This window comes from Myotis brandtii, unplaced genomic scaffold (genome assembly GCF_000412655.1).
Source record: "Myotis brandtii unplaced genomic scaffold, ASM41265v1 scaffold374, whole genome shotgun sequence".
NCBI lineage: Eukaryota > Metazoa > Chordata > Mammalia > Chiroptera > Vespertilionidae > Myotis > Myotis brandtii.
In genome coordinates, this window is record NW_005364372.1 from 1,776,971 (window position 1) to 1,791,059 (window position 14,089).

General features: G+C 40.5%; 1 protein-coding gene across 1 annotated transcript in view; it reads right to left on the minus strand.

Annotated features, from left to right (window-relative positions):
* DNAH11 (dynein, axonemal, heavy chain 11) overlaps window positions 1-14,089 on the minus strand; it is a 217,490-nt gene that overhangs the window by 37,416 nt on the left and 165,985 nt on the right. Inside the window, exons 62-64 of the mRNA XM_014544612.1 lie at window positions 13,781-13,951; window positions 11,183-11,418; window positions 9,567-9,689 (exon numbers count right to left, since the gene is read on the minus strand). Of these exons, the coding sequence (XP_014400098.1) occupies window positions 9,567-9,689; window positions 11,183-11,418; window positions 13,781-13,951 (530 nt within the window). The remainder of the gene's footprint in view (window positions 1-9,566; window positions 9,690-11,182; window positions 11,419-13,780; window positions 13,952-14,089) is intronic.

Below are 14,089 nucleotides of genomic sequence, written 5' to 3' on the forward strand. Positions count from 1 at the left end.
TCTGATTACTGCTCCATCTCAGTTTCAATTCATTCCTCCCTTGGCAAGTGTCTCAGAAATGCCAGGTCTGTCACTACCATTCACGATTTCAGGTTGAATTTCCCCTCATTTGCTCAGGAATTTTCACCGGGTTTGAGTTCATACTTCATAAACTTCCTGTTTTAATCACTAATCCATATCCCCAGATGAAAAGAGAATTTAAACATTTTTACACTGGTCTGGGGGAAAAAGGTGAAGGGAAAAAATAAAAACAAACAAACAAACAATCCTCATGGACACAGACAACAGTGTGGTATTTACCAGAGGGAAAGGGGGTGGGAGGAGGTGGAAGGTAGAGGGGGGATAAATGGTGATGGAAGGAGACTTGACTTGGGGTGGTGAACATACAATATACAGATAATGCTATAGAAGTGTATACCTGAAGCCTATATAATTTTATTAACCAATGTCACCCCAATAAATTCAATTTAAAAAAGAGGCCAAAAAAATCCCCAAGATAAACATTTAAGTTTAAATGAAGAACACTGAATAAATGAAGCCTAGAATTTTCATTATTGTTGTAAAGGGATAGCTCATTGTGGCAGCATTAGGAACTGCAGTAAGAAGTCAAACTAATTTTGAGATTTGTGTGGAGGATGTGTAAATATGAGAGAATCAAAACAAGCCCCCAGCAAGACAACTAACATTCCTGAAAGTCATAGGTGCTCAGGCCTCCGGGGAGAAATCCCTCTTGGATTGGGCCAGAGGGGAACTACTTTAGGCTTTGCGGGCCACATGCGTCTCTGCCATATATTCTTTGTTATTGACAACCCTTTAAAACAATTGTTAGCTCTTCATAAGTTACAGAAGTGTCTAATGACTATGCTGCACACCTAAAACTAATATAATATTGTATGCCGACTATAATTTTTTAAAAAGTTAAAAAAAGAAATCAAAGATAAACAGCAGCAGCAAATCATTCTTAGCTCACAGGCCTTATCAGCACAGGCTGTTTGCCATGTACCACTCCAGAGGGTCACACCAGGTAGTGGCATTATCGTAATCTTCTCTCAACGCAATAGCAGCTCATCTCCAAGGATTTCCCAGGACCACCAAGCTACAATTTTTCCCATCAGCCACTATGCACAACCGTGCTTCCCCTCCCTAGGCTTTCAGGAAAACACACACCACAAAACAGGAGACTGGCCAACATGGATTATGAGGTTCGACAATTTTGCAGGTGACAAAGTCATTAAATATGTACTTAACGAAACAGCTCCAGAAGGTGGCTCGGAGGGGACTCCAGGGCTCTCTAAATCCCTTTTGTGTGTCTACATATACCCTGAAGCATTCGCAGTTTGGGAACCAGAAATCTATCTGCTGGGTTTTCTCGGTGAGGAGAGAGTTAATTGGAAGGACTCTGCTAGGCTGATGGAAGAGATAAGGATGTCTGCTTGTAAAATTGGTTTTACATTTTGCTCTGAAACCTTCTTTTATAAGCTTAGATTTCCCAGGGATAGTAAATAATCCTCAGCTGGGGTATTTATGATCTACGAAAGGCAAGAACTACACAATGACTCGGTGGGTTTTATCATTGCTGCCAGGTTAATTTTTTGGTTAATCTCCGATCTGGGAAAATTAAATGGATGGCTAATGCTCTCTCAGGACTTGAAGGATCTGAACAGCGACTGAGTTAACCAGAGGGGTGGGGAAAGCCAACAGTCCTGGTGTTGTTTCTGTGAAAGACAGGAATCCAGAGGTCATGACTTCTACGCAGCAGAAGGCAGCTATGAGCTCTTGACCTTAAATCTTCAATGAGAAGCAACAGCAAGGCGTGAAGAGCAGCATACAATGTAGAAGTGTGGCTCCTTTCCTAAATGAGTAGTTCTTAACCCACATTCCAGCCCCATGCCCTCCAGGAACAGGACACTGTATCACAGTGAGAGTGTGTGTGTGCCTGGGGGGCGGGGGAAGGAGGGCAGGGGGCACCTACAGGGATATCTGAATCTGCAGGGGAGTTGCTCCCAGAGGGTGTCCATACATTTCTCCGAGAGAGCTCCTCCTGCCCTGATTCTCATTGGCTGAGAATTGCTGGCTTAGAGGTGAGAGACTAATTATACGAACACAATCTGAAATAAAATGTGTTTTCCCAGTACAAATACCATGGCTTAATTGGATAGGATGCAGGGTGAGTCAAAAACATTGTTTCACCTACCAGAGTTGTCATTTTAAGGCAAGGAGATCCCCTAGTGATCATTCAGCTGATTCCCTTTTATGAACCCAACGATTTACGACTTCTCCAAGGTCAGATAGCTTAAGCAGTGATGGCGAACCTATGATACGCGTGTCAGAGGTGACACTCGAACTCATTTTTTTGGTTGATTTTTCTTTGTTAAATGGCATTTAAATATATAAAATAAATATCAAAATATAAGTCTTTGTTTTACTATGGTTGCAAATATCAAAAAATTTCTATATGTGACACGGCACCGGAGTTAAGTTAGGGTTTTTCAAAATGCTGACACACCAAGCTCAAAAGGTTCGCCATCACTGGCTTAAGGGCAGGGTGGGGATTGGAGCCTGGGTCTGGACTCCTAGCATAAAGTTCATTTCACTGCATCAGACTGCAGGTTCATTTGCTCTGTTGGATGGTGACAGCTTGTAACCCTAACCTCTGTTGACCTGTCTGACCATCAGTCACAAGAGGGTACCGAGAGAGTATGATCTATGATCGACTCATAACAATCAATGGCCAATAGACAAAAGAATTTAAAGACACAGGCCCTGCTGATCTTTGGGTAAGAATTCTGTCCTTGTTTATGAAGCAGAATAGCATTGATTATCAAGGTGCCCAGCCCAATCCAAGAGCTATGATTTCTGGTAGATACTTTCATAAAATGAATTACTTAATTTATAAAGTTATTAAAATAAATCACAACTTACATAAAAGTTTTTTATCTCCTGGCTTTCAGGAAAAGAAAATGCGGTATTTTAAGTATGCCAAAATGCTCACTCCTTAGCTGAATGAATTATTGTGTCATAAAGAGAATCATCTACAGATTAACTGTAAATTCAGTTTCCATGTCAGTTTTGCATAAAAATCAGGTATATTGGGAAATTCAACGTTCTTTCAAAAATTTATTCAAAATCCAGCCAAAAGGTGTCATGGGATGAAAAGATTCCTAATTTCTTCAGGTCATGAAAGGTCACTATTGTTGAAGGAATGATATGCAAATGACATGAAAAACACTTGCAAGTGATTTATTGGTGAATGTTCACAGCATTTCTCTGATAAACCTGGGAAACATTTCTCCCAGTTTTCAGATTTACCTGAAAGCCAGAATCTCTGAGTAAAAAGAGAGGAAGTACTGTCCCAGTATAACCAAGATGACTGTTTAAAATTGAGATTATCATCTGGAAACTAAGGAAGTGTCTCTTACTTTTGTTAGAACTGTTCTCAAGATTTAGGGTAGCTACTTTGAAAATGCCATCAGTCTTGGATCATAAAAACTTAAATGTCTTTAGTGACCAGAACCTGAGCGAACACCATCATTTCTCACCGCCATCTAACACCAAACTTGGAAAAGCATCATCTTCCATTAGAATAAGGACTTGTACCTGTGGCTGCACTAGGAAGCTTTTTAAAAGGAGACTTGCAAAACCTTTCTCCCAGTGCTGTCTGTTTGGAGAGAAATTTCCCAAGAGAGTGTCTCTAAGATGGACAATTCAGACAGTTAACAAGTTCTTTGAATATGAGGAATTCCATTCTCCAGGCCTCATCAGAGTTGTTCTGTCAGAGTCAAGAGATAGCAGCTGGGTCTTAAGATAAATAATATAGTCCCACTAGTTGGAAAGAAAGAAACACTTAGGAGAAGGAAAAACAACTTTTCAACAGACACCTAAAAGCCTTCCTGCATGCCCTGCTGTTTAAAATTAAAAGCTTCTAGATGAGACTTGTGAGCTCCAACAGCTCCGGCTGAGAGCAGCCAAAAGGATCAGGCAAGGGAGGTGTTACTTAGCAACCTGGGCAGAGGTGTTACTTAGCAACCTGGGCAGGAGGGGCTGTTCCACTTGGTCCAACCTGGTTTCTGCTGAAAGCCGCAGAGCTGGCGAGACTTCCAAGGAAAAGATGGCAGAAAAGTCCTGAATAGACATGAGTTCATTGTCTTGCTGCTTCATACACTTAACATAACCAATACATCCTTCTAAGATAGACGCGAACTTCAATTAGAATTAAAAAAAAAAAGATTAATGTTGCAAGAGTCTAAGTACCACTAAACAGGGAAAGAAAAAGAAGCCAAAAGAGAAAATCAGATGATTTCCTTTTTGAGATGTATAAAGCATATAAAACATATGTATTATAATATTTCACTATATCCATATTTAAATATTATAATGTACCATGAAAAATAAATTCTGGTTCCATTTATATTTGTTTGCCCTTTAAAAAAATTGTTTTTGAAGGAAAGAATCTAAGGTTCTGAATCTCTGGCCCTATTTGGTTTTGAATTTCAGATAAAAACAAACAATATTAGCAAGAAAACTGTGAGTGTGTGAATGCACTATCCACAGACCCTGAGTAAAAAAAAAAAATCTTGATTGAACTTAGGAACAGAAAGGTTATTGGTCTTTTCTGCAATTAAACTTTATTTCGAATTTAGAAATTGGGAGAGCCTAGAATGCTGAATTCTCTTCTGTGAAGGCATGAATTTAACTTGAAAATAAAAATATTCTTAGCCACAGGGACATGAGAGAACTGTATCATGCCAGAGTTTACTTGAAACCATAAGCTTCCAGCTCAAGAGAGACATTCTATTACAGTGTGAGACATGATTCTGTCTTAACTCCCACCCAAGACCTCATTCAAACAGATCTATAATCCTAAATAATAAAAGGCTAACATACAAATTGTCCCCACGAGTGGGAGTTTGACTGATTGGAAGTTAGATGTGCACTGACCACAGGGGGTGGCGCAGAACATGCCGGGCATCAGCGATGTGGCGCTGGCAGCAGGCAGCAGTAGAGGTACTGCCAGCCCCGATGGGCCCCTACGAGAACAGGACCAAGGCAGGATGGTGGAACAGGTGAGTGGGCGGCGCCAGGCCAAGGCGGGTACCAAGGGAGGCCCTGGCTGGCAGTGGTGGCAGGCAGCCGGTGGAAGGGAGGCCCCAGCCGGCAGCTGGCAGCAACTAGGGACTTGACCTGTGCATGAATTTCGTGCACTGGGCCTCTATCTACTATAATGCAATCGTACGGCATCAACTCCAAAAGAAGCAACATAATATTTAATCAACTGAAATCCTGCAAACTAAGACACTTCCTTGTATTAGTTTCAGCACAACTTTCAGGAAACCTAGTTATTACAAAGTAAATATCTATAAAATACTATTCTCTCTTTCATGATATTACTTCTATAAACATAGAAATTTATATCACACAGTTAATATTTCTATTAGTTAGTTTTAAGTTTCTTCCTAGGGAATACTTCTTAAACACTATTACTAAAAAATAATAATGTAAAAATAAATATAGAATCAAGTACAAAATGCCTTTAAAAACATTTATATGCTCAGAAACATATATACATTTTCCAATCAAAATGCATGTTGCAGTAAGGTGACTCCAGCTAAAATTGAAGTTTATAAATTCTTTCAATAATGTTTGGGAGATCTGAAAGATTACAGAGATATAATTTTATGAAGATGCTTCACACATCAGCAACTTCTCTAATATGGAAGCCAGTAAATTTGCTTTGGAAAAAAGTACATGTTGATAAATCTTCCCAGATATGTTTTCTGTCGATTGCTACTGTAAGATATATTTTACTTAAAATTAGGATTGTCTGGAGTTTGGTGGATTTAATTATTTGTAATTACCCAGCTGTTGTCAGCCTGTGGCCATTATGACAGCGGCATCTACTATGTGGGTCAGGTTCAACTGTATATCTTCCCAAACACAGGTTTAATGTGCTATTGATGAAACCATTACTAGAACCAAATTAAAGTCGGGGCTGATGTATTGGTCCACAGGGAGCTGTCAGACATGAAAGGAATAATTAGTATTCATTACTTCATACTCCACAACATTCCAATTATTAATGAACTTCAACTTTTGGACTATGCTATATCTATCACAAGCATCTTCTCAGACATTCATTATTAGGAAGAATAAACTAACATTAGTTTTTTCAAAATCACCCCCCAAACAAACAGCACTAAGATAAATAAAAACACTATTAATAGCCGGAAACTTTCTGAGGTGCCTGCTCTCAGGAGTATTACAGTGTTATTCCACCTGCATTTACGGAATATGATGCAATAAAGATATCCTGGGTCATACACCAGCTTTCAACCCCCAGGGTTTGTCTCTCCCTCTTTTTCTTGTTTCCACTACTATTCTGTCTTTACAATGCAAAGGGAAACATAGAAAAAAATCAAGTAAAGTGTTCACTGTTGGAGATCACAACAGGAACACCTATTAGACAATTTACAAACATGTAGATTCGTATGGGATGTGATCCAGGTAAATCCAATTTTTTTCCTGTTCCTTTTTTAACATTGCAAATGGGTTTCTATCTCTATTATCAAACAAATCAATTCAACATTTTCCTGTTAATTTTATTTTCATTGTATTCTCCCAGCTTTTATTTGTTGCATTAAAGAAAAAGAATTCCTATTTCTACCAATCTAATACCCCCTTCTAGCTTGCATATGTGTGAATATTTTATAAAGTTTCCCTCTCCTCTTCTCTCTCTCTCTCTCTCTCTCTCTTTCTCTCTCTCTCTCTCTCGTTGTTTGTTAACCCTTACTCGAGGATATTTTTCCCACTCATTTTTGGAGAGCGTGAAAGGGAATGAGGGAGGAGAACGTGGATGTGAGAGAGACACATGCTCGGTTGCCTCTCGCACATGCCTGGACCTACAGGAGCCAGGGATCAGAGCTGCAACCCAGGTACTTGCCCTTGACTGGGAACTGAACCAGCAACCCTTGGGTGCACAGGCTGACGTTCGAACCACTGAGTAATACCAGTGAGGGCGTCTCCTTTTAAAGATTTACATGAGGGACCAAGAGAGCATTTGTTTTGTTTAAGCATATTTCTTTTTCAGATAAGAAGGATACAATCACTTAAATATCAAACTTTATTACAAAGTACTTTTAAAGCTTTTATGAAAAAATTAGTCTAAAATTTTTGAGTGTCAATCTTTTTTTCATTCAAAAATAAGAGTTGGGAAAAAATAGGATGTAGGAATAGTTCCTCCTGGGAAAAGGTGGCTAGTATTTAATAGGTCTTAAATATGATTTCTTTTTGTATTATAAAAAACAGCAGAAGGGTGGAAGTCCCTACCTCAGTTCCCTGAGAGACTTCGCACTCTGTGCACTACAGATGGGCAGAGGAACCTGTGTCAGCACTTTGGAAAACAATGTGCCCTTTCCAAGTCTCCACTATAGAACCGACAACCCCCTGCCATGCCATCATCTCACCAATGGCTCTGTATTCCTTTTGTTGTGTATAGGTCTGTCTTTCCCTGGGGAAATGTAGCTTCTTCCATGGCAGGATCTATACCTCATCGCATTTATACAGTGGCTGGCATACAGCCATGCTCAGAGAGGTTTATTCAGTGGCTGGTAGAATATGTAAGCATCACTAGCACTCAGATTCTCTGGATAAAGATACTCTGAAAACATCTTCATGGGAGAGGGAAGTGGAAAAAACTGAAGCTACAGATCTGAAATTTACCCTCATACAAGTGCTTGTTCCCACACATAAGAGTTTAGGAGCTAGGACTGTTAAAGTAATAACTGCATACAATAATCAGAGTTTTTAATATTCTTTCATATCATTTTAAATTCTTTTAATCTTTTAAAAAATGCTGGAATGACATGATCAGCTCTATAAAGCCTAAAAGATATTGAGAGAGAGAGAGAGAGAGAGAGAGAGAGAGATTGTCACCGACTTTCTTACACCTAAATTGTGTTACTGGAAATCCAAGTTAAAGCTAGAGAATATGTATCTTACTGACAAAAAATGTTAGGTCTTCATATCAGAGTCAGAACCTTAATAACAAGGATTTCACTTTAGTGACAATCAAGATATTACACTATATTTTTAACACATCAGACACAGCTGCAATTATATTTATGTTAGAGTTGCAGTTTGTTAAGTGGCTTATTAGACTGTTCTAAATGTAAGTCTGGGTAAATTCTGGTTTATTAAACAATTATAAGTTGTCAGTCACTGTAAATGGATTTACTGGGTGAGATGTATAATATATTCTATACTCATTGGTTAGAGTCTATTTAAAAAATAGAAGTTAGTCACCTTTAAGCAGGCCTATTTCCACTTTAAATTGACAAGAATAATCTAGTGATGAAAAAGGAGACAGATACCTTTGAGAGAGTGGGTGTCAAAGAAGAAGGGGGTTGGGGAAGTTCTGAAATTACTCTTCTGTAAAGAAGAGGGGGGGGAGGGAGGGAGGAATGCAGTGAGATAAGTCTAGTGGATGTTGGTTCTTGAGTGAAGAGGCACAAAAAGCTTTGGGATGCTATGACCTCCTGACATCCCCTGAGGCCATGCGGGCTTTGGAGACCTAACTGCGACCTCTGACCTTTCACACACTTACAGAAAAGGACCTGGTGAGTCCTTGGAAATGGTGTCACTGCCCCGGGAGAATGTCCTAGAGAGTGGGGTGGCCTGGGGGGGAATGGCAGCATTTAGAATGTCACATGGGGGGTATTCCCACTTTTTGAATGTATTTTTTTAATCCTTACCTGAGGATATTTTTCCATTGATTTTTAGAGAGAGTGGAAGAGAGAGGGAAAGACAGAGAAAAATATCGATGTGAGAGAAACACATCGATTGGTGGCCTCCAGCATGTCGCGCCCTGACCAGGGCCTGGGCTGGGGAGGAGCCTGCAACCAAGGCACATGCCCTTCATGGGAATCGAACCCAGGACCCTTCAGTGTGCAGGCCGATGCTCTATCCACTGAGCCAAACCGGCTAGGGCTATTCTCACTTTTTGGTAGTCCATCTCTGTGAAATGTTGGGGATGATTTTAGGTATCCATTAATGAATTCTTTCTTTTAATGGTTATATTTTAAGTATATTAGAAAAAAAATAGAACTAGCACCGTAAACCCATAATTTTGTGGATGCTATTACTTGCAATGAGGCTAAGGATAAAAAAAATAGTGAGTGGATTTTAAATTGGTTTAAAGAAAATATTTAGTAAATAAAGATATAAGGGATTTGCAGTTCAGGCGAAAAAGGTAGTTTAGCAAAGTACTGAAGTTAGAGGAACATTGGTATACATTCGTAAAGGAGCAGCTATTCGCAGACTTGTGGCAATGCAGTTCTTGTCTGTAAGTCAGGAACTGGGCAGCAAGAATCTGATCCAGCAGACACACAGTCTGAAAGTCTGGATCATACTGAGGTGGCTTTGGTCTTGGAATGTAGGTTCCCCGAAAAGTCAGAGACATCGCCAAGGAGAATCCAATAGATTATGCCTGGTTATGAGGCTAAGACATAGAAGCTGATGGATCAAACTCATATGTAACACAAAATATAAGTTAAAAACGCAGCAATACTTACTTTCCTTTTCTAATCGTGTTCCTGCCGAGCAGTGGGTCAAGGACCGCATCTACCGTTTCCTCGAGGTTTTCAATTAGGATGACATCTCCGAAGGCCAGAGCCGTTTCAATGGCATTCAAAAACCTTCAAATCCGTCAGGATGAAGACAACAAAATGTGAGTAAGCACAGGGAAAACCTTCAAAATTATTTCTATTGAGTTATATTTTTGTCCTATTTTAAATGGGACAAATTAGAGAAAGCTATTTCATAAAGTAGTATTCTTCCTTAACTAGATGACATGGAAATTAAAGGTTAGGTTTTTGAAAGGGTTGAAGAGAAATAAAACGGGGCGGAGAAAACTTATTGTGCTTAGCAGATGTCTTGCAGAAAGCTTGCAGCCTTGAACACCGCATAGCCTAGGTAACCACTAGCCACCTGGCATCGGGAGGAGCCAAGGATGGACCGGGCCCTTCCAGCAGCAGAACGGCTTGCAGCCAGCAAGGATGAATAAAAACCTCTCCCCCGCCTCAGTCTCCGCTGATGTCTTTGTCGGACTCAGCCCACCTGCACCCAGGTGCCTGAAATAAAAATCTCTTTTGGTACATTATGGCCTCATGTCCTAGGTGTGCGACCCTGGCCCACTCGGAACCTTTCAGTTTTGAGATAAACTTCAGTTATATTTTTCAAGTGAAATTCAATAGTTTGAATTAATAAGCCCACACACAAATTAGTTCCTTTTGATGATAATCATGGTTGAACTAAATAAAACTATCCAGACATCATAAGTTTAAATGTATTTGATAGGACCTTTTTTAATTAAAGAAATTCAAATTCTATCAAATGTCCTGTGGTTTTATCAAATGTTCATTTTTTAAATCTTTAGGTTCAGTCATGTAAAATGGTGAACTATCATTTTATTTCATTCCCATTCTTCAAAAACAGTCTCTCCCCTTCGAAATTCATTTTCTCCAAATATTCAGATGAGCAGGGAAGACATTTATCTGCACAGTTGCAGATATTCCTTATTTCATTTCACATGTGAAAAGATGACGGAGGACTCAACTAAAATATCAGTAAGTCCAAAATTATTCAACATTAACTTAACACCAGCTATCTACAAGAGAGCTTTCCACTTATCAGATAGTATTAGCAGGCCCAATAACAGAAAATCTCAGAGTAGATTCAATTCTCATAAGTGACAGATAATACTTGACTAAGAAATCAAATTATCTTCACATATCAGTAGTAGGACTTAGAGCCATGTTAAAACCCTACTACAGGCAAAGAGTACACATCATTAAGCCTGTAGGTTCAGTTGACAATTCCTGTGATATGCCAAATGCTCTAAAGAAGGATTACAGTACATCACATTTCCAGGAAATTGACATATTTTTCCTCTCAAATGCAGGGTTTGCTCTCGCCTTCCATCTGATTTCCTCTTCAGGTAAGTGGGTGTGGCCCAACATAAATGCTTTTCAATAGAAAGACTTTACATGAAACAGGATCAGGCAGACAACAAGTAGCACCAGACGGTCACATTTTCAAAGTGGCAGCGAGGTCTAACAAATGCCAGGACTTAAATCAGACCCATTTCACAGCAGCTAAACAGAAAGCCAGTCCCTCAGATTTCACATACCCTTTCTGGCCCAAATGTGTGACTTTCAGGTCCGTCCCATACTTATTCTTGATCCACTTAATTCCCTGTTGCTGGGGATCTATCAGCAGGGGCCAGCGCTCACAGTGTGTTAGGATTGTGGCGTTTTCGGTTGACATTCTGTCACTGGGCAGGCCTTCGTTATTCCAGGCGGCAATGGTAGCATCGTCCGTCAACATGGCAATCAAATCCCGGCCTTCGGTTATTGGAATGGAAACCTTTACAATCAGAGTTAAATGCCAACGCATAAATAGTGGGGCAGAGCAAAAAACTCAGATGACAGACAAGGAAAGAGACTCAAACTAAGAGAAGACATGCAAATTCTCTGTGGACTCTGAGAAGCCATGAAACTCTCACCATGAAATACAATTTGAGCCCATAAACCCAGTATTTTACCTCTTAGGATTCTGTCAATATCTGCTTTATGACTGCCTCTATCTGACCTCAAGGGACTTTGCCCTCTACATACATCTACAGCTACTCCAACAAGATGAGCGTGAACTTAGACACCAGGAAGTACAGTCGATAACAGAAATGTATTTGCCCAATGGTGGGATCGCCCCACGTAAGCCATGCCAAGGCGGGACATCTTGCTCAGACATTTCATCTTTTACCACAGGCCAACACCAAAGGAGATGACATCTCCTTCTGGGATGGGTCCATCAGCTTGCCAGCTGGGCCCAGGAACTTAGATTCGGGATTGCCCCACGTAAGCCATGCTAAGGCGGGACATCTTGCTCAGACATTTCATCTTTTACTACAGGCCAACACCACAAGGAGATGACATCTCTTTCTGGGATGGGTTCATGGGATGCATTCAGTCCATCAGCTTGCCAGCTGGGCCCAGGAACTTAGATTACAGTCTCTCCTCTGCCTACACTGTGATTGCGGAAAGCACTGCTATGGGGGAGCTGTGCTCTTTAACAGAGAGAGAGAGAGAAAGAGAAATCTGTTTTAAAGAACAGGGGTCATTCTTTATAAAAATGGACCAATTTTACCAAAACTTAACAAGATCATGGAAAGTAATTTATTCGTTGTGTCATCAATCACCAAGCATTTATTGAGCACCTCCTGCCCATAAAACACTGTCTGGAGATGCCAAAGTGGGCAAGATGGAAAAGGAGCTGGTCCCCAGGCTTGATGGCAACATGACTCCATAAGAGATTACAGGAAGAACCCAACTGGGAGTAGTCAGGGGAGGCCAGAGCAGCAGTCGGAGTTTGATCTATTGGTTGGCCACAGAGCTCCAGTAAACTAAATGCTGGGGAAATCCCCACAGCAAAGCTAGGATGCAATTTGATATCAATATAGGAAAAGTAGCACAATATTCTTCCTGTTCCTGACTACAATGTTAATTTAGAAGTAAACTCTGTCTCCTAGTGATATGAACATTAAGCCTTGGTATCTGACTTGATGAAGTTTCCTTAAAGATGCAAATAAATTGGTATCTTTTAGAATGAGCATCTTCCTATTAGCCAAGGATGTGTGGCTTTAAATTCTCACCTTCTACCACCACCCTCGGGGCTACTCTTTGGAGGGAAACAATTTTGGATAACATGTAATTTGGATCTTCAAGGTCACGTGTGCCCACTGCCCCTGTCCTTTTCAGCTACCACCATGCCACTTGGCTTCCTCCCTATCCCGTGCTCCAAACTTGTGCCCCTACTGTTGCACTTTCTGAAAACCTTTCCCAGGTGCCCTGTAGTTGCCAGTCCTATTTGGATCAAACTCCCTTGCTCTCTATCTGTGTGTCTTACCCAAAACCAACATCTCCCCCAGGGTCATGGCTCTCAACCCCAGCCTGCATATTAGAATTACATAAAGTTCTCAAAAGCTGTCAACACCCCGTATTTTTTTTTTATTCTCACCCAAGAATATGTTTTTTATTGATTTTAGAGAGAGGTGAGCTATTTTTATTGACTTCAGAGAGGAAGGGAGGAGGGAGGGAGGGGGAGAGAGAGAAAAAGAGAGAGAGAAAGAGAGAGAGAGAGAGAGAGAGAGAGAGAGGGAGAGAAACATCAATGATGAGAGAGAATCATTGATCAGCTGTCACCTGTATGCCCCACACTGGGGATCGAGCCCACAACCTGGGCATGTACCCTGACTGGGAATCAAACTGTGACCTCCTGGTTCATAGGTTGACACTCAACCACTGAGCCACAGTGGCCGGGCTTAAATTGAGCTATTTTTATACTTATGTACAAAATGGTATACTTCTAATCTGAAAGTAGTCATCAAAAACAAACAAACAAACACAAAACAAAACAACACGTTAACAAATAACTCATATTAGTAAGAAAACAAAAGGTTTCATACTTATACAATAACATCATAATCCAAATTTTATTTCCGTTACCAGTTTGGTTTATATAATTAATTTTCATATTTTTCATCTCTCTGTTTGGCCATCATTAAAATAAGAAAAACTGCAACACACAAGGAATATCTCCTTCCCACCAGAATTCCCAGGCAGTTACTGCTGCAGAGGTACAAAAGCACCTGGTATATATGCACTGTTCTCACTACTGAAATTTCAATGCGATGCTTCCAAATGCTGACAAGGTAAGGAGCTGAGCTTACCTTTCGCTGAAGAAAGGGAACCCACTTGCAGTCCACCAGCTCCTGGCGATACTGCTTCGTGAAGGATCCGACGTAAGACACAAAGGCCGCCATCAGGAGAACATCGCCACAGAGTGTCTTCTCTTGAGCTTCAAAGGATTGTATAGACTGACCCCAGCGAGTCTTCTCTGACTGAAAGATAAAGTTACTCAGTTGTAACTGCAGGGTGAGCATCGACTCAACAAATGCTTAATGTAATGGCCTTGGGGCACAAGTTAAGCCTACGTCCAGTCCTTTGCAGGAGCAGAGCAGAACTGGTTGGATGACTAT